Source organism: Callospermophilus lateralis, chromosome 2 (assembly GCF_048772815.1).
Source record: "Callospermophilus lateralis isolate mCalLat2 chromosome 2, mCalLat2.hap1, whole genome shotgun sequence".
Taxonomy (NCBI): domain Eukaryota; kingdom Metazoa; phylum Chordata; class Mammalia; order Rodentia; family Sciuridae; genus Callospermophilus; species Callospermophilus lateralis.
The window spans coordinates 53,081,962-53,101,656 of record NC_135306.1 but is presented as its reverse complement, the minus strand read 5'-3'; the positions used below and the strand labels follow the sequence as shown (position 1 = coordinate 53,101,656).

Genomic DNA, 19,695 nt, shown 5'->3' with positions numbered 1-19,695 from the left:
ATTACTAATCAAAAGATTTTCCTTCATGGACCTGACTTAATCAAATGAGCCCTTTCAAAAAGGTGAAGTATCTGAGAGATGCTCTTCTATTGGCCTGGAAGAAAGCAAACAGCCACATTGAAAGTGGAAAGGATCATTTGGCAAGATCTTGAGGGTGACCTGTAGGACCTGAGAGTGACCCTGGCTGATGGCCAGCAGTAAAAAGTAAGCTTTTCTACAACTATAAGGACCTGCATTCTTTCAACTCGAATGAGCTTCAAGAGGACCATAAATCTCAGGTGAGATTGTACCTCCAGTTGATACCTTGATTTCAGCCTGGGAGACCCCAACCAGAGAACCCAGCTAGAATATGCTGGCTCCTGACCCATGGAAACTAGCAAATAATAAAGTTTGTGTTGTTTTAAGCAGGTATGTTTGTGGTAATTTTTTATGCTGCAGTGTAGATTTGATATGCTAGAGTGGGTGCTGCTTTTGTGCTTATTATGTAGATGAAGATTTTGACTGTTGTCGCTCTTATCTCTGGGTGTGAAGGAAAGAGGTGGGACATAGGGGTTGCCAGGTCCAGCATGTTGGTTGATTGTCTTCTGGGAAGACTTCTTGAGGCTCTGCCTTGCTATTCTGACTCCGTGGTCCTGGTTCATTGTTTTGGTCTCTGGAGACAAATACAGTTGCTGCTGCACTGCACAGCTCTGGTAGCTAGCTCTGTTGCTTCCTGCATTCTTTTCCAGTTAGTAACCTCATGCTACAAAGAAGTGCTCTCCAAACTGTTTTTGATTGTACATTCTTTTTTTGAACTAGCATCCCCAATATACATATATTTATTCCTGAATAATGTATGTACATAAATTTTGTTCAATAAACTTATAACATAAAATACAGAAAACAGAAACTTTTAAAAGACATGATTTAAAAAGGTTTCAAGAGAAATATTAAAAAGTAAATATAAAATTTATGGAGAGAGTAAGAAGATTAATCTGCAAAACACAGAGGATTTGGGGGCAGTGAGAGTTCTGTATGATACCGAAATGGTGAATACATGCCACCATCCTTTCGTCAAACTGGTAAAATGGAAAACAGGAGTCCTAGTGTAATATGGACTTTGGATGATAATGATGTATCCATGTAGGTTCCTTGATTACAACAAATGTACCACTCCAGTTGGGGATGTTTGTAGTGGAGGAGACTTTGTGCATGTAGGGACTGGGTTGTCTGGAAACTCCATATTATCTGCTCAACTTTTCTGTGAAACTAAAATGCTCTGAAAACAATCTATTAAAAAAGTAGATATACTGCACAATGAAATATATAGCAAAGTTCTGCATTTCCCCCCCATTTTAACTTATTTTGGGGAGTATATCTGCATCTTAGTGAGTATGCAAGAAAGTGGATGCTCCTTTACTTATAAAATAGAAATAAAATTCTTAATTCTTTTCTATGGATTGGCACTGGTATCTTCACCTGGTCCATATGTTAGATAGCGATGTGTCGTGTAAATTATATTAAGTGAAGAATGAAAGCATTTTGCAAAGCAGAAGAACCGAGAATGGAGGCTGGGTTGTGGCTCAGTGGTAGTGCACTTGTCTGGCATGTGTGAGGCGCACTGGGTTCGATCCTCAGCACCACATTAAAAAAATAAATAAAATAAAATAAAGGAATTTTGTCCATCTACAACTTAAAAAAAAAAAACTGAGAATGGCATCCTCACTCAATTTGTTTACATTTTTTTTTTTTTGTATTTCAGCATGAACTATTTTATACACTCTGTATGGTAAAGTGAATTTATAGATTATATTACCTTACTTACATAAAGTAGCCTTTATAACAGTTTGAAATGAGACAAGAAGTAGTCTTTAAAATCCTGTATATAAGGTTCACTGTTTTTCTTGTGGCAAAGTACTTCATAGTACTTTTGAACTTGAGTATGAATTATGTGATTTTCTTTTATAAAAAGATAAGTTACAAATCTGTAGAATTTTTTTTTGATGGCAACTGTTAGAAGCATTTTTATCAAAAATATTTTAAGCCAGGTGGCACATACCTATAATCCCAGCTGCTTGGGAGTTTGAGGTACAAGGATCACAAGTTCAAGGTCCGCCTGGACAATTTTACCAGACCTTGTCTCAAAATAGTTAAAAAGAGCTGGAGGTGGAGTTCAGTGTGGGAGCTCCTGGGTTCAATCTCTAGAGTCACAATTTTTAAAAATCCAAACATATTGTTACAGCTAGAATGTCCCCTTCAAAACTCATATGGAAATATAATTGCCTTTGTGATGGATGTAAGAGATGGGAGCTTTAGGAGGTGATTAGGTCTTGAGGCCTGGCCTTTGTGAGTGGATTAAGGCCTTTATCTCAGGTGGGTTGGTTACTATGGTAGTGGGCTTCTGATTTAAGTTCCAGTGATTTCTCTTTCTGCCTTGTGGGTGTTTGCTTGCCCTTCCGCCATGTTATGATACAGCAAGAAGGCCTTCACTGGTTGTGGCCCCCTCAGTCTTGCACTTTCCAGCCTCCAGAGCTAGAAGTAAATGAATTTCTCTTCTTCATACATCACCTGGTCTGTGGCATTTTGTTATGGCTGTGGAAAACAGACTAAGGTACGCACACTTACTTTTTCACCTCACTGTAAAGTGACATTTGTTAACAACAATAACTAAATACTGTATTGAAGTTTTACAGAGAAAGCATTATGAAATAGTTGTCTGGAAATGTTTCCAAAATTTTGGATTTTTTCCCCTAAGTGTCCATCAATATAAGACTGAAGAAATAAAATATGGTACCTTCTAGTTTCTATTTCTTGAATTTTTCTTCATGGAAAGATTTCTATTTTTTTACTTATTAATTTTTGTGCATGTGTGTGATGCTTGAGATCAAGCACAGGGCCTTGCTTATACTAAGCCAGTACTCTACACTGAATATACCTCATCCCTGATAGCATTTCTTAGTAACTTTTTTTTTTAATCTATCATCATCTCCTTAATATTTTTTAATATTTATTTTTTAGTTTTAGATGGACACAATATCTTTATTTTATTTTTATGTGGTGCTGAGGATCGAACCCAGTGCCTCATGCATGCCAGGCGAGCACGCAACCACTTGAGCCACATCCTGAGCCCCTTCTTAGTAGCTTTTATGAACACATTATACACACATTCACATGATTCCACGACAGAGCATTTTATGTGACAAAGGAGGTGAATGGTAATGTGCCATCCTGATATATTTTTTCCTACACAACTTTGTATTAGAATAAATGTCATGAGTCCTAATTTCAGATCTTAGACTGGAACTTGATGGGGTTCACAGTTGCTTCTACAGACAACTAGTAAGAAGTACCTTAAGTCTCATATTCTGCTGTATTCTACATTTATAAAATTTTATAAAAGTATTGGAATGAAATTAAGACTACTACATGAGTAACCTTATCAGAGCAACATTTTGGTAAATAATGAAGTAATGAATTGTCCTTTTAAATTCCAGATGCCAATGAATGAAATTTGATACTAAAACTACAACCATGTTATCATTTGAGACTTTCTTCCTTAGGAATGACATCATAAATAGTAATTGTTCAATTATCAATGAGAATTTTTGATGCAGCAAAATGCTCTTCATTAGACCCTAAACAATTTTTTCCCCTGAATTTACTATGTACAGAAAGTATTATATTTAAAATACTTTGTACTATATCCAATAATCATACCCTTCAAAATCATTGAATCTTTCTTCTATGAGTTGAAATACTAATTTTCCTAATTTGGTGCTATTATTTGCAACTAACATTTACTTGAGTGTTTACTATGCACTATGTAGTTCAAGGTCTTTTTATATATTAATTTTATTTAATTTCTATAAAATCTTTTTTTGTGTGTGTGTGTGTTGCTGGGGATTGAACACAGGCCTTGTGCATGCAAAGCAAGCACTCTACCAACTGAGCTATATCCCTAGCCCCTCTATAAAATCTTTATAAATAGGAACTAATATCTCCATTTAATGGAAATTTATTGTTTTACATATTGACTATATTTGGCATATCTGTTTTACTCAATGTTTTCATAGATTACATAACAATGAAGTATGTCTGTAATTTATAAGTTAAAGTGAAAATTCAGAGGTTTTGCTTTTCAGTTATTTATTCAACAATGTTGGTAAAAGATTTAATATTTTGGCATCTAGACATTATATTTTTTATTAATTTCTCCTCTTAACATCAGGTTCTCAATGATCTTATTTCCCCTGATGTTCAGTTTTGAAGTCAGTCTAAACTGCATCATGATACATGCATAATAAGTTGGGTAAATAATGTTCAAGTTCTCAAATGACTTTCACTTTTTTACATCTCAGAATTTTTAAAAATTTAAAAGCACATATATTTTTTCTTAAAATACATAGGAGTGGAATTTTATGTGTTTAGATTCTCTCATAAATATTATGGATTCTCTCTGAAGCCTGCTCTTTTCCAGAAACTCTCTCTTGTTCTGTTTCTCATATAACTAGATCTCATTGCAGGGCATAGTCGAAATCCCTAGGGACAAGGATGACACTGGATAAGTTCTCAAGTTCTGGGTATGCTATACACAATCTCATACTCTTCTGTAGTCATTTCCTGATGTAAAACATGATGTTTTTACATGGAGCAGGATAGATTGTGAAGAATTAGACTTTTGGGGATTGATACAAGAGTCATTAGATGCTTACTCCTCTTCCTCACATCCCTTCACTGGATTCAGATTGTTAATTCCATATCTTCTATCAACTTAGTACCTTTCTTTGGTATTAAAATGTTGAATTTTTCACCATCATTCTTTAGTACATAGTTTGAATCACTTTTTAATACTGGAAGTTAGTATTCTTAATTCCTCAAAGATCAGTGATCCTACATACTGTCCAGTTTTGAAGGAGTTTTTAGTGCTAGAAAAATGTAGTATGTTTTTACACATTAGTACTGTTATGGTTTAGATGTGAGGTAACCCCAAAAGCTCATGTGTGAAACAGTGCAAGGGGTATGAGAGCCTTAAACCAATCAGTGTGTTTATCCCATGATAGGGATTAACTGAGTGGTGACTCTAGGTAGTAGGGTATGGCTAGAGAAGGTGGGTCCCTGGAGGGGTGTGTACCTTTGGGGTATGTATTTTGTCCTATTTGAGCAGAACTTACTCTCTGCTCCCTGGTGTCATGTTGCCAGCTGCTTTCCTCTGCCACACTCTTCTGCTGTGGTGTTCTGCCTACCCTAAGCCCTGAGGAATGATTTGGCCTTCTATGGACTAAGACCTCTAAAACTGTGAGCCCCCAAATAAACTTTTCCTCTACTAATTATTCTTTGTCAGGTATTTTAGTTGCTGTGGCAAAAAAGGTGACTAAAGAAGTACCATGAAATATGCTTTTTGGAGTAGTTACTAGACTTGGCTGTTTTGAGAAAATATCTTACAGTACACATTATATAAAATTGCTTTCATCTTTCAAATGAAATACTGCTTTAAAAAGATTTTAGATGTTTAAGGTTCTATATCTTAAGCAAATAACTAAACAATATTAGAATTTTGTTATTAAAAGTAGAACAAGAAAGGAGCCAAAATAATTACCACTATTGTTCTGCCCACCAAATGGCACTTCTGAGGTTATTTTTTTTAGATTAATGAACCTTTATTTTATTCATTTACTTATATGCGGAGCTGAGAATTGAACCCCATGCCTCACACATGCTAGTAGGCAAGCGCTGTACCACTGAACCACAGCCTCAGCCCCTGATGTTATTTCTTAAAAACTACTTTTTGAAAGAGTTCTCAAGGAATATTGTATTATTTTTTCCTTTTAGAATATCATGTACATAAGAATTCAGGAGATGTGTTCCTATAAACTTAGGAAGTGGATAACTTTTAAAATATTACACTGTTTTAAACTAAAATATTAAATGCCAGTTCTCGCATCACTTAAAGTGAAATAGTGATCCAGAGCTTATCACTGATAGGAGGGTACTTCCTGATTTTCATTCAACAAGCATTTATGCATGCTTTCAGCCACTTATAGATATTATGTACTTATGCAACAAGAGCATACATAATATGAGAATCACCTATCATAGATTGTCTTATTAAGATTTTACTGGAGAATTAAAAAATATAATAATAATGCAATAAAATGCAATAATCACTTTTATAGGGCTTTCTTGGATGCCATATAATTGAAGGGTTAAAAGAAAGTATGTGTGTGTGTGTATATATATATGTATGTGTATAAATATTATATATGTATGTATGTATGTATTTATGTTTATTTTGAATCCTGACCAACATGTAACTAATTGTGATCTTGGATAATCTCCTTTGTTTTACTCTGAGAAACTAGATTAAAAAATATCTACTCTAATTACTGGACTGCAGTAATAGTTCATTTGAATCTAACAAACATTGACTATTTTAATTATTTGAGCCTTACAAGAGTTTTGGAAATTGATAAGAAAATGACCTTTCTTCCTATTTTATATGTTGAGGGAGGAGATAGAGGCTCAGAGAGATTGTTTGGCAACACAGACCTATGAATGTGGCAGAGTGAAGACCAGAAAATTAAAAAAAAAAATCAGGCTTGTGTTCCTGATCCATATCTCAATAGAGAAGATAGATGAATTTGTAAGAATGGAGAGAGAGGTGATGTAGGAAGAAGCAGATGTGATTGGATAGTTTTTGATTTTTACATACTTTTGAGACCCAAGGAAATACTTTGTTAATATTAGCTATAAACCTAACCTTGAAGTGATTCTAAGTAGAGTAGATTAGGACATGTGAGATGCCCTAAGCATGAGGTCGTATTGTGCTTATTTAGTGTTGGGCAGTAGAATTCACATTCGTGGACTTTTATGCCCATAGTCTGCTTTTCTTTCAACTTGAACAAAGTTACGGTTAATAACTTATTCATTAGATTGAGCATTAAGATTATGTTTTCCCAGATACCTTCATCCTTTTCCACAGGTATTTTAGGCCAATATGTGGCTTGCAGTTTTTAATCTTTTCTAATTTTTCATTCATTCATTCATTCTTCAAAACATTCATCAATCTAGGCATTTATTCAAACAAGCACTCACTGTCAGCCACTCTTATCCCTGAGGATATAGACATTTGTAGTCACAGTATACGACCTTAAGGAACTCTTCAGCCTGGTAAAGAAGTTTGCATGAGTTTGCATGTAAACTAATAAATTTCTGCCAGAGCAATAAATGCAATTGTAAAATCAAGCATGAAGGACCCACAGAGAACCTGAAGAGAAATTAACTCTGCTTATTGGGGGGCTCTGAAGAGGGTTCTTGAAAAACATGGTGTCTTGAGCTGGAATTTTTAAGGCAAATAGGAATTTATTAGGTAAAAAGGTCTGAATTTTTAAAAAATTACTATCTGCAAGTAGCTAACCTACTTTTGTTTCTCAGACATTTTATGTACTATTTCTATTTGTTCACATGCATTCAAAATTGCTCAATATCTAGTTTGTCAAAACTTTCCCAATTCAAATCTTCAGATTGAAAGTAATTTGCAAATTCTATTGTAAAAATTGTGATAGGAGTAGGAACATATTTTTATTATAAATAATATCACTTTGAAATTGTCTTTGAAATGTTTGACTTTATTTTGATATATAAGGTATTTTGAAATACGTTTTTTAAAAAGCATAATAGTATCCCTTGGACTTAAAAAATTATTGCAGGTTGCTTTAGAAGGATGATACAGAGGTTCACCAATCCCCCCAATATTGCATGATTTAGGGGAAATAATAAGTTACCAGCATTTGCTTACATATTTATTTTATTGTATATAGCATAATGTGAAGATATTTCTTTGTTCTATGAGTGAATATAATTATGCCTTTCCTTCAATATAGGAGTCACATTATTTACTCTTTTAAAAAGTCATAGGATTATTCTAGTTCTTTTTTGTTCAAAATTTTTATTTTGTAGGTATATTGAAAGTTTTACTAACTCAGCTCATTTTGAAATGTCTTGTTTGTATATCCATGTATTGTGTCTTTTTTAAGATTGAAATTTAGGTCAAATTACAAGTGAATTTAACTTTACTACAGAAAATAAGTGTGCCACCTTTTAAAACTGCATTCTAAATTTTAAGTACAATAGATCAAAGTACATCTTATTTAAATAAATACTCTGGAAGGAAGTCTCAATTATTTTCTCCCAAACTTTCTTAAATAGTCACTGTTTTCAACTTAAAATGTGAGGTTTAGCTTTATTATTTTCAAGAAAGATGAAAAGTTGTTTATTTTAAAATTTTAATGATTTTTCTTTCAAATTATGGAAATTATCCTTTGGGGACAGCTTTATTTGAATTATATGTGACACTGTTTTTATTTCTTAAGGCTATGATTAAAAGTTTCATGGATGTCTACCAGCTTGCAAGCTCTAGAATCATTACATTAGAGAAGGAAATGACATCTCATCGAAGTCACATTGCAACCTTGAAATCAGAGCTTCACACAGCTTGTTTACGTGAAAATGAAAATTTACAAACAGTAAGTTCTTGTATAACAATATTTTTCTCTTCTTTGGATATTGGATCACATTTGCATTTATCTTTTTATTGCTTAGAAGATCACTTGCCAATATGTATAATTTAGGTTAAATGATCGATCAAGCAACATAAAATTAGTGTAGAGAAAAATTTGAGGGAAGAAAAGCAATTAATTTTCCCATTGTATCGTTTTTAAAGATATGCATATTGTTATCAATGCTAAAACACTACATCAAGATTCCTTTGTGTTTGCCAGTACAGCTGACAGTTGGATTTGGCAGTATGCATAGTTAAAGCTGCAACTGTCTGAAGATTCAGTGTGTCCCATTAAGACAGAATATTATTAATTATGCGTATAACCAAAATGGTAATTAGAACATGTGATTATTCTCTGTAGAAAACTAGACTTATCCATAATACATGCCTAGCTAAAGATGCATGTTGTGATTCATCTATATGATTAAAATTCAGTTTCAGTACTCATTTTATGTCTTAAAATTTTAGTCCATGATGAAATTTGGACTCATTTAAGATTAAAAAAAAATTTCTACATTTGAAATACGTGTTTGGGGAGTTTTTAAAAAATGAATACATTTGTAACATAAAGGAATGAAATAAACATTTAAACTTTTTTTCTCAAAAGGCAGACATGTCAACATTGAGATTCAGAGGGTTACCAATAATTAGAATGTCTCTTTTCCTTTTTAGGTTTGATTACAGTGGCTCAGGGTGACTTGTAAGAAAAACAGTTATCATTTTGCCATTTAACTATTGACCTATTTCAAATGATAACATTCAAGAGAATAGGGTTGACCTCGCTAATTCCAAATAGATGTATAGTTTTGGTTTGGTTCTTCACCCACAGCAAGTCTTAACTCAAATGTCAGCATCCCAAGGAAGCCTTTGTGATCAGGGTATTTAAAATCACAGCCACCAGCCCTCCTCTCAATTGCCTCACAAACTCTCTGTCTCTGTCTCTCTTTTTCCCTGTGATGCCCATCTAACCCTCCATATTTTATTTATTTGCTTATTATCTGTTTGTTTCCTATCCTCAATAGAAAACCAGATAAGTTCCATAAAGACAAGTAGTCATGGGTGCTTTCTTCACTGGTGTGAAGGTATAACAGTGCCAAAAGCAATCTGGCCTATATTTCAACATATATTTGAACACATATTTATTGAATTCAAAATACTAATAATTTTCTAATAAGTGTAAAAAAAGACAGTTATTGGGACCTGAGATGTGTGTTCCACTTTTAAATAACTTTATTAATTTCCCAATGAGAGATCAGTAAATTTGAAGTCCACCAAGAAAAATTAAAATAATGAAGAAACTAAAAAACTTGAGTGTTTGAATTTATTCTAGCTTCTCTCTGAAATATTGCACATTTATTCCTGCTATTTCTCTGGTCCCATTGGTTAACATTATGTTCTACTGTTTAGATTTTGTCAGCTTTGTTGGGTTGTACTATTGTTCATTGCTTGTTACTATTATTCATATAAAAATGACTTGTATTTCAAGAAAGGCAAAACTTGACAGAAATTGTTTCTCCATCAGTTTAAATTTTCTTTACCTATAATTATGCTACTGTAGTCATGAAAAAGTGTTTAATATACCTCACTATCATAACAAAATTCTACTTTTCAGTCATTTTTCCATTCTGAATAAGTCTGTAGGATTTGCTCATTATCTTATTTGTAAGAGGTTGTCCATCCTGGCAGTTATTCTCAAGAGAAGCTACCTGTGATGTGAAAAAAATCCCCCCAGGAGGTTCTAAGGTATCCTCCTAGGAGAACGCTGCCTAGTCTACAGGATGTATGCTCTCTTGTCTCCTCCCTTAGCTGAGAATCACTATTTCTAAAGTAATAATAAATTTGTATGATAATTTTTATTTTTCAAGACATTTGTATATGTATTTTCTGACTTGAATGTCTTAAGAACTCTCTAAGGAAGAAGATCAGGCCTTGCTCTGAATTTCATAGATGAGAGGCAGTATTGTTTGTGTAAGAGCATGGGCTGTGGGGTTGCATCTACTAGGAATACTCTCACGCATAAACCATTGAAAACTAACATGACTTTAAAAAGTGGAGAATTTTTTTCTCACATAGCAAGAAGTCTAGAAGTTGTAGGTGGCTGTTTTCATTAGTTTAGTGGCTCCATTTTTTTATGTAATTTCTCTGCCACTCCATCAAATCAGAATAATGGAACAGTATAGCAATATATGATACATAAATACTTTCAGCATATTCATATATCTGCCTTTTAAAAACATATACTTTACCTTTTAAAAATAATTTTTTTCATGTATTTAAAGATTTATCTACTTATAAAGGAGAGAAGAACTTCTAAAGAAGCTCCAAGTATATTTCTATTTATGTTCTATTAGTTTCAAAAAGATCATGTGGTTACCTGTAGCTATAAAGAATCAAGGGACAGGGAGTTAGGAAGGAGTGAAAATTAGGTTAACTCACTTATAGTGTGTGCTATATAAGTTACATAGGTTTGAATTAAGATTTCAGTTCTGTTAGTTGCTAACCACGTGGCCTAGATTCTCAGGGTTTTCATCTGTAAAGTGGGCACAGTGATACTGCTACCTAACAGAGATGTTGGGAGAATTAATGAAAAATGTTGAAGTGCTTTGGACTTTCACCTTGCTTTTAGTGAGTAGTCGAAGAAAAAAAAAAGCCAACTCTTATTTTAATCACCATTATCATTCTAGAAAGTAATTTTTTGCATCATCACCCTGGGAAAAGATTATTTATAAGCTAACACTTTCCGTGGCAAGCTTTGTTGTTTTGTTCTGCTTTCTCCTGTAGCCTTCAGTGTGTAACTCCTCTACTTGGTTACATCAGTATATTCCAGCGACTGAACTCCCTGCTATTTTTTTAAAAAATTTGTTCTAATTAGTTATACCTGACAGAAGAATGCATTTTGACACATTGTACCCAAATGGTGCACAACTTCTCATTGCTCTGGTTTTACCTGATGCAGAGGCACACTGGATGTGCAATCATGCATGTATATAGGGTAATAATGTCTGTCTCAATCCACCACTCACCCCACCCCAGACCCCTCCCTTCCCCTCACTCTTCTCTGCCCAATCCAAAGTTCCTTCATTCTTCCCTAACCTCTACCACCACCCCCATTATGGATCAGCATCTGCTTATCAGAGAAAACATTCGGGCTTTGGTTTTTGAGATTTGGCTTATTTCACTTAGCTAGATAGTCTCCCACTCAATCCATTTACTTGCAAATGCCTCTCTTTTAATGCTGAGTAATATTCCATTGTGTATGTGTACCACAGTTTCTTTATCCATTCATCTATTGAAGGGCATTTAGGTTGCTTCCACAGTTTAGCTCTTGGGCCTATTTTTATGTGGCCCATTTTCTTCTGCTTTTATTAACATGTTATTAAAAAGTACTTGCTGCTTCTATATGCTTGCCTTCCATTTACTCCTGTGCTTTACTTCCCTATGGTCTTTGAGTCTATATCTTTTTGCTGAAATTATTTTCTCAAAGGTTACCAAAATTTTATGCTTGCTCTATGCATTAGTTCCTTCTCATCCCTTTCAACCCTTCTGCAACATAGGAAGCTTTTAACTGCATCATCTTTAAATACTTCTCTCTTTTGTTTCATTTATTGTCTGCTTTCCCTTTTTTGACTCCCAGACTTCTGACTTGTACACTGTCTTCTTTGTGTTTGGTTTAATTCTTTATCCATTAATTCAGAATTTATTGAGCATCTACTCTATGGTGGGCACAATTCTAGTCTAGAGGACAGCATGTGAACCAAAACAGAAAATCTTTGTTCTCGTTCAGGTTACTTAAAATAAAGTAGTGGAAGTAATATTTTTTTATATAATCACACTAATTAATCTATAATCACTAACCAAGATCATGTATTGAAAGGAAAGAGCTTAGATGGATAAGGTTTTTTTGTTTTTATATTTTTAAATGAAGGAGCTAACATATGAGTAAAAACCTTTTTAGGGTCAGTGATGCTTGGGCTAATATCTGAAAATTAGGTAAGAATTAGGCAAGAGTGGAAGAGAATAGGATCCAGGTGAGAGAAGTGACAACATCTACAAAGACTGTGGTGGAAAGAAGAAACTAAGAAAGACTAGTGTGGCTGGAAGAAAGATAACAAAAGCTAACGAGGCTTGCAAAAAGAATGGCTTGGAGAAAAAGAGAGACCAGATTGTTTCTTTGTCCTGTGAGCAGGGGAAAAGTCATTGAAAATTTTTAAAGGAGTAATGTGGTCAGCTTTGGATTTTAATACAAAGAATACTTTGGCAGCAGTGTGGTGAACTACTTAGATGTTGAAGAACAAGGGAAAAGGTGTGTCAGTGACAGTTCCTAAGGTTTTGCTTTTTAAAATTGATTAGTGATTGCATTTACTGAGAAAGAGACAGATCAGGAGGGGATATTGATGAAAGTAGTTTAAGTATGCTGAATTTGAGGCATGTATGAAACATGAAGCTGGAGATACAGAATCCAAGGCGAAGACATGAAGTATAAATTTTAAGACATCCTCATAGAGAAAGGACTTGAAACTGTTAATGAGAATGAGCTACAGATGAAGAGTTTATAGGGTAAGAAGAGAAAACAACCTGATAGCGAAGCTTGAAAAATTCCAACATATAATGGTAAATAAAAGAGGATAAGATAGCAGTGAGAGAAATGGCAAAGAGTAAGAGGAAAACTAAAAGCATGCTATCATAAGAATAACATATTTCAAGAAAAATTACAAGTTAGTAGTGTTGGATGTTCTGAAGGACAAGTGAAATGAAGATTGAAAATGGCCTTCATATTTAATGTATGGAGGCCATTTGTGACCTTAGCAAAAGCTTTTTCAACAAGATGTGGATAAGTAAGTGGAAATTCACCAAGGGGGGAAAATGCATTTAAATTACTTATGTAAAGTGTGAAACATAGAAGGTGGGATGGTCCAAAGATTCAGGCAGTTCTGTTTTGAGATGGGAATGAATTGAATGTGTTTTCATTATCTTCTGAACCCTAAATGTTCAGGTCTCCAGGTCTGGCCTGAACACTGTTCAGTATGCTGTCCATTTTTTATAATTGTGGTTGTTACCACCTTTTATATTCTAGCCTTCTTTGTTTGCCTAGTATAGCTCTTTTCATTCTTTTAACCCATATTTTACATTTACAGTAGTTTTCTTCCAGAAAGATACAGTTTGGTTTTGTTTTATCCATCCAGACCATCCATGGCTTTTAATTTGATGATTAGACCGTTTACATTTTATCAATTACCAATAAACTTGGAGTTTTGTCTACCATTTTGTTCTATGTTCCTTCTTTCTGTTTTTGTGTTCCATTTCCTCTTTCTTTTTGATGATTTGGACTTTAATATTTTAATTTATCTATTGGCTCTTTTATATATCTTTTTGCATTATTATTTTAGTGCCTACTATATACAGCCTACTTAGAGTTAGTATTTTATTCATTCAAGAAAAGTGTAAAGAGTGTAGGTTCATTCATTCTCCTCCCATTATTTCATAATCGTCATATATGTTACATATTCATACATTGAAAATATCAATGGATGATTTTTCTGGTTCAACAAGTATGCATATTTTAAAAACTTATGAAGACTAGTATTTTTAAGCATATTTTTATTGGTTCATTTTAGTTATACATGACAAAAAATTCACTCTGACATAATTACAAAAGCATGGAATATTATTTATTCTTATTTACCCTCCAGTATTCCCTTTTCTCTCCTCTGTTCCTTCCCCCTCTTCCCTTACTTCTACCCTACTGATCTTTCTGCTATTTACTTAGAGTTTTTTTTTTAAATTAGTGTCTTACAGATGTGCATGATGATGAGATTCATGTGGTATATTCATATATGTACATAAAGAAGTTAGGTCAGTTCATTTCACTGTCTTTCCCAGCCTGTCCCGCCTCCCTTCCCTTCTTTCCCCTTTGTTTACTGTACTGATCTTTCTTCTATTCTGATCTCCCCCACCCTGCTGCTTATTTTGGATTAGCTTCTGCATATCAAAAAAATTTGACCTTTGATTTTTTTGAGACTGGCTGATTTCACTTAGCATGATATTCTCTAGTTCCATCCACTTATCAGCAAATGCCAAAAATTCATCTTCTTTATGGCTAAATAATACTGGTATATGTACATATACCACACTTTCTTTACCTGTCAGTCTGTTAAAGGGCACCTAGTTTGGCTCCATAGCTTAGCTATTTTGAATTTTGCTGCTATAAACATTGATGTGGCTGTATCACTGTAGTGTCCTAATTTAAAATCCATTGGATAATATATATATACTGAGGAGTGGGATAGCGGGGTCATATGGTCCTTCCAATTCCTAGTTTTTTGAAGAATCTCCAAAATTTGCAGTCCCAAGCATCAATGTATGAGTGTACCCTTGCATCAATTTGTAGTCCCCCTAGCAATGTATGAGTGTACCCTTTTCCTCACATCCTCATCAAAAGATATAATTATTTGTAGCCTTGATAATTACCATTCCAAGTAGAGCAAGATGGAATTTCAGTGTAGTTTTAATTTGCATTTCTCTAAGCGCTAAAGATGTTGAAAATGTTTTTCGTATATTTGGTGAGCATGTGTATTTTTGTTTTTTGAGAGGTGTCTGTTTAGTTCCTTTGCCCACATATTGATTGGGTTATCTGTTTGTTTGGTTTTTTTTTGTTTGTTTGTTTTGTTTTGTTTTTGTGTGTGTGTTAAGTATTTTCAGTTCTTTGTATACCCTGGATATTAATGCCCTGTCTGAGGAACAGGTGTCAAAAATTTTCTCCCATTCTGTTGGCTCTCTTTCATACTCTTTATTGTTTCCTTTGTTGTGAAGAGTCTTATTAATCTGATGCCATCCCATTTATTTTTGATTTTATTTCTTGTGCTTTAAGAGTCTTGTTAAAGAAGTCAGTTCCTGAGCTGACATCTTGGGAGTATTGGGCCTCCATTTTCTTCTAGCAGGTGCAGGGTTGCTAGTCTAATTCCTAGGTCTTTGATTCACTTTGAGTTAAGGTTTTGCAGGGTGAGAGGGATTTAATTTTATTGTACTACATTTGTATTTCCAGTTTTCCCAGCATCATTTGTTAAAAGAGCTATCTTTTCTCCAATATGTTTTTGGCACCTTTGAAGTATGAGATAACTATATTTATGTGGATCTGTCTTTCTCTCTTCTATTCTATTGGTCTTCATGCCTGTTTTTGTGCCAGTACCATGCTGTTTGTTACTATAGCTCTGTAGTATGATTTGAGGTCCAGTATTATGATGCCTCCTGCTTTGCTTTTATTGCTAGTGATTGTTTTGACTATTCTGGATCTCTTGTTTTTCCAATTGAATTTCATGACTGCTTTTACTAGTTCTGTGGAGAACATCATTGGAATTTTGATGTGAATTGCACTGAATTTGTATGGTGTATTTGATAGTTTGGCTATTTTGACAATATTAATTCTGCCTATTCAAGAACATGGAGGTCTTCCTATCTTCTAAAATCTTCAAGTCTGCTTCAATTTCATTCTTTAGTGTTCTATAGTTTTTATTGTAGAGGTCCTTACCTTTTTTGTTTTATTGATTCTTAAGTTTTTCCTTTCCTTTTTTTTGAGATTATTGTGAATGGAATAGTTTTCCTAATTTCTTTTTCAACAGATTTATTATTAGAGTATAGGAATGTGATTACTTTATGGGCGTTGATTTTTGAATCCTGCTACTTTGCTGAATTCATTCATGAGCTCTAGAAATCTTCTGGTAGAGTGTTTTGTGGCTTCTGAATATAGGATCATGTTGTTGGTAGACAGAAATAATTTGAGCTCTTCTTTTCCTATTCATATCCCTTTAGTTTCCTTCTCTTGCCTGATTTCTTTGGCTAGAGTTTCAGGGACTGTGTTTAAGAAGAGTCGCATCCTTATCTTGTGTCTGTTTTTAGAGGAAATGCTTTCAGTTTTTCTCCACTCACAATAAGTTTAGACTTAGGTTTGTGGTATATAGCCCTTACATATTGAGGTATGTTCCCCTATCCCTCGTTTTTTTAGTGTTTTAAACATGAAAGGTTGATGTATTTTGTCAAATTTTTTTTTTCTGATTCAGTTACATAATCATGTAATTCTTGTCTTTATTTATGTGGTGAATTACAATTATTGATTTCTGTATATTGAAAGAACCTCACAGCCCCTACAATGAAACCCACTTGATCATTGTGCACTGTATTTTTAAAGTATTTTTGTATGTGATTTTCCAATATTTAATTAAGAAATTTTGCATCTATGTTCATCAAGGATATTGACCTAAAGCTTTCTGTTCTTGATGTGTCTTTATCTGGTTTTGGTATCAGGGTTATATTGGCTTCATAAAATGAGTTTGGCAGAGTTCCTTTTTCTATTTCATGGAATAATTTGAGGAGGATTGGTATTAGATTTTCTTTAAAGGTCTGGTAGAACTCAGCTGAGAATCCATCCAGTCCTGGGCTTCTCTTTGTTAGAAGGCTTTTGATAGTTCTATCATTCACTTTTCTAGTTTTTTACTCCTTTCTAGTTCTGCCCACTTTCCTATACTTCTCAGAGTCCACAGGAAGTTCTTTTTTTTTGCATTTTCCCAAGAGATTTGGGTTATAATCAGTGGGAGAAAGAGGCTCTTAGGGGGCTTATTCTGCCTTGGTGAATAGCATGGTATATACTGGGAGTGTCATTAACTTCTCAATTAGGTCATAATTAGCATGCTAGATCCTAACTTCTTTGTATTCTTGAGTAAGATTTTGACCTCATTGAATTGCTTTTTCTTACCTAGTATTTGTTAATACTAATATCTACTGATGTTTTGGGCATCAGATATGCTTAGTCAGTGCTTTGTACCACCATGTCTCAAAAGAACTGAATGTATGTCAGCTTCCTTTCTGTTGCAATTCTTATTGCATGGGCTATTTTTTAACCTATGTTTAACAATTTAGAAATAGTTAGAACTTTGTGAGGCATAAGGATTAAGATGAATAAGATATGATCTCTGCTCTTACGGGTTCCTCTTCTAGCTGGGGAAACAGAGACATAAGGAATCACAAAAATAGGCATATAATAAAATAAGCCTATGGAGCTCAGAAGTGGAAGGGATTTGTTCTTCCTGACATTGTCAGATGAAGGTATAGTGAAGACAAAATGTTTGTGGGAGGCTCTGCAGCAATTTTATACCAATTGTTAAAAGGGAAGAATAATAAAAATACTTGTTTTATTTCATTTTTATCAATGAGTCTTAAGGATAGTTCATATATTTAGTGAATTAAATTATATAATAACTTTTGTATAGCAGGAAATTTTTTCTTATTTTAGTTCCACTGCTTCTGTTAAAGCTATCCCACTCATCCAAACTGCTATGCCAATTAGGATTCCAAAATTGCTTGCTATAGATACTGCAAACCCCACCTTCATATATTTCCAATCTGTTCTTGCATCATCTATTTTTCCCTGATTTTTACTTTAAAATCTGCTTTGATTCTGCTTTTGACCATTTTGGTCTTGATGTCTTTCATCTCTCTAGTATTTATTTTAGTCACTTTGAAACTCTATTGACTAGCTCTGTCCTCCAACACCCATTACATGTGTCATCATCTCCTCCTCACAGGCCCCTCATATAAGGCTTGAGAATCAGGCAGGCCTCAATGCATATTCTGGCACTCTTGTTTATTAGTCATACAAATACTCAAAGCATCACTTTTTATATTTGTAATATGTAGATGAAATGTATATATGATAGGGTTATTGAGAGGATGCAACAAAGATACTATGTCTGGCATGTAAGTAGCTGTAGCTGCTCAATATTGTTTTTCTTGCTTACATATAAAAAGATTTTTCTGATAGTTCCATACATATCCTACAGCTAAGCTAAATGTATAGCTTTAAGAAATATATATTAACATGAGGAAATCTTTACATATGCAAAAAGAATTCAATCCTTACCAGTGCTTTTAGCAGCAGCAATACAGTATTAATGTTAATTGTCATCATTTTCATTTTTTAATGAATAAACAAGTCAAGGACAGTTGGTATATACTATCTCATTATTATCTTATACATTCATTTCACTGGATTAAAAAAGTAAATATTCATTACTAACCCAAAACTTAATGTATTATGCTATCATACTTGCTTATAAGGAAATTGATCATATTGTAGAAATGAATAATTATTTTAAAACATCATCCTTCTATAGGTTAATATTTTCTTCAGCAATATGCTTGAGTTCTCTCAGATTTCTCATCAGTTGTTCACTTGCTAGGCCTTTAACTTTTCTGGCAAGTTGGTCTTTGACCCATTAGCTTAAGGCTGCTCGAGAGCTTTTATCTTGAGTTATAATAACCAGAAAGAGCTGCAAGTGAAGAGCTTTTGAGTCCCATACAGGCCAGTAGAGAACAGTACAACAGTCAGAACCAATTACTTGTGGGTGTTTGGAGGCCGGCACACCCACATCTGTGGAGAAACATGATACTCCAATCTGTGAAACCAATGCCAAACCCAAATACTTTGCTGTGACTTATGATGCTGCAAACTATAGTACTGATTTGCCTCATTTCCACTATATATTTATACAGTATGTTTTTAATACTGTGGGACTTCACTTATGAGAAAATAATAAATTACAAGTCAGAGGAGCATTACAGCTATATCTTTGTAGAAGAGAGATATTTGCATCATTATTCAGATTATGTCAGATTTGATAGTTGTCAAATAGTATTATGTTGTTAACGAGGATGAAAGGTTTTGATATTTTTATTAGATTAAGATAAAGAATTTTTAAAATTCTCAAATATTTTGTCATATTTGTTTACATTTTCTTGAGACAAGAAGGGTCATTTCTTAATATTATATAGATAGAGGAACTGGCACAGAACTTTCTCCAGGTAAGTTGCTTTCATAAGCTTTCAAATACTTACAGTAGATTAATTATGTTTATTACTGATGTTTTTAGCCCTTCAAAAAATTTAAAAAACAAAAAAACCAAACCAGTTGTTTAGCTGTGACATCATGTGTTGAGAGAAGGCTGTGCAGTATAGTTCATTGGTATCCAGTACAAGTACTTGAGTCCCAGTTCCCTGCTTTTTAAGTGGAACCAAATAGGATTACTCTGATTCCTTTTCTGATACTTTCCTATGAGCCTGAAGTGTGACATAAGACAAATCTCTACCATCATGGCACTGCAACTATAAAG

The 19,695-nt window shown here is 33.8% G+C and overlaps 1 protein-coding gene across 2 annotated transcripts in view; it reads left to right on the top strand.

Moving 5' to 3' along the window:
- Window positions 1–19,695, top strand: part of Ccdc171 (coiled-coil domain containing 171) — a 382,832-nt gene that overhangs the window by 318,241 nt on the left and 44,896 nt on the right. For both annotated transcript variants that reach the window (XM_076843419.2, XM_076843418.2), the window contains exon 24: window positions 8,349–8,501. In XM_076843419.2, the coding sequence (XP_076699534.1) occupies window positions 8,349–8,501 (153 nt within the window). The remainder of the gene's footprint in view (window positions 1–8,348; window positions 8,502–19,695) is intronic.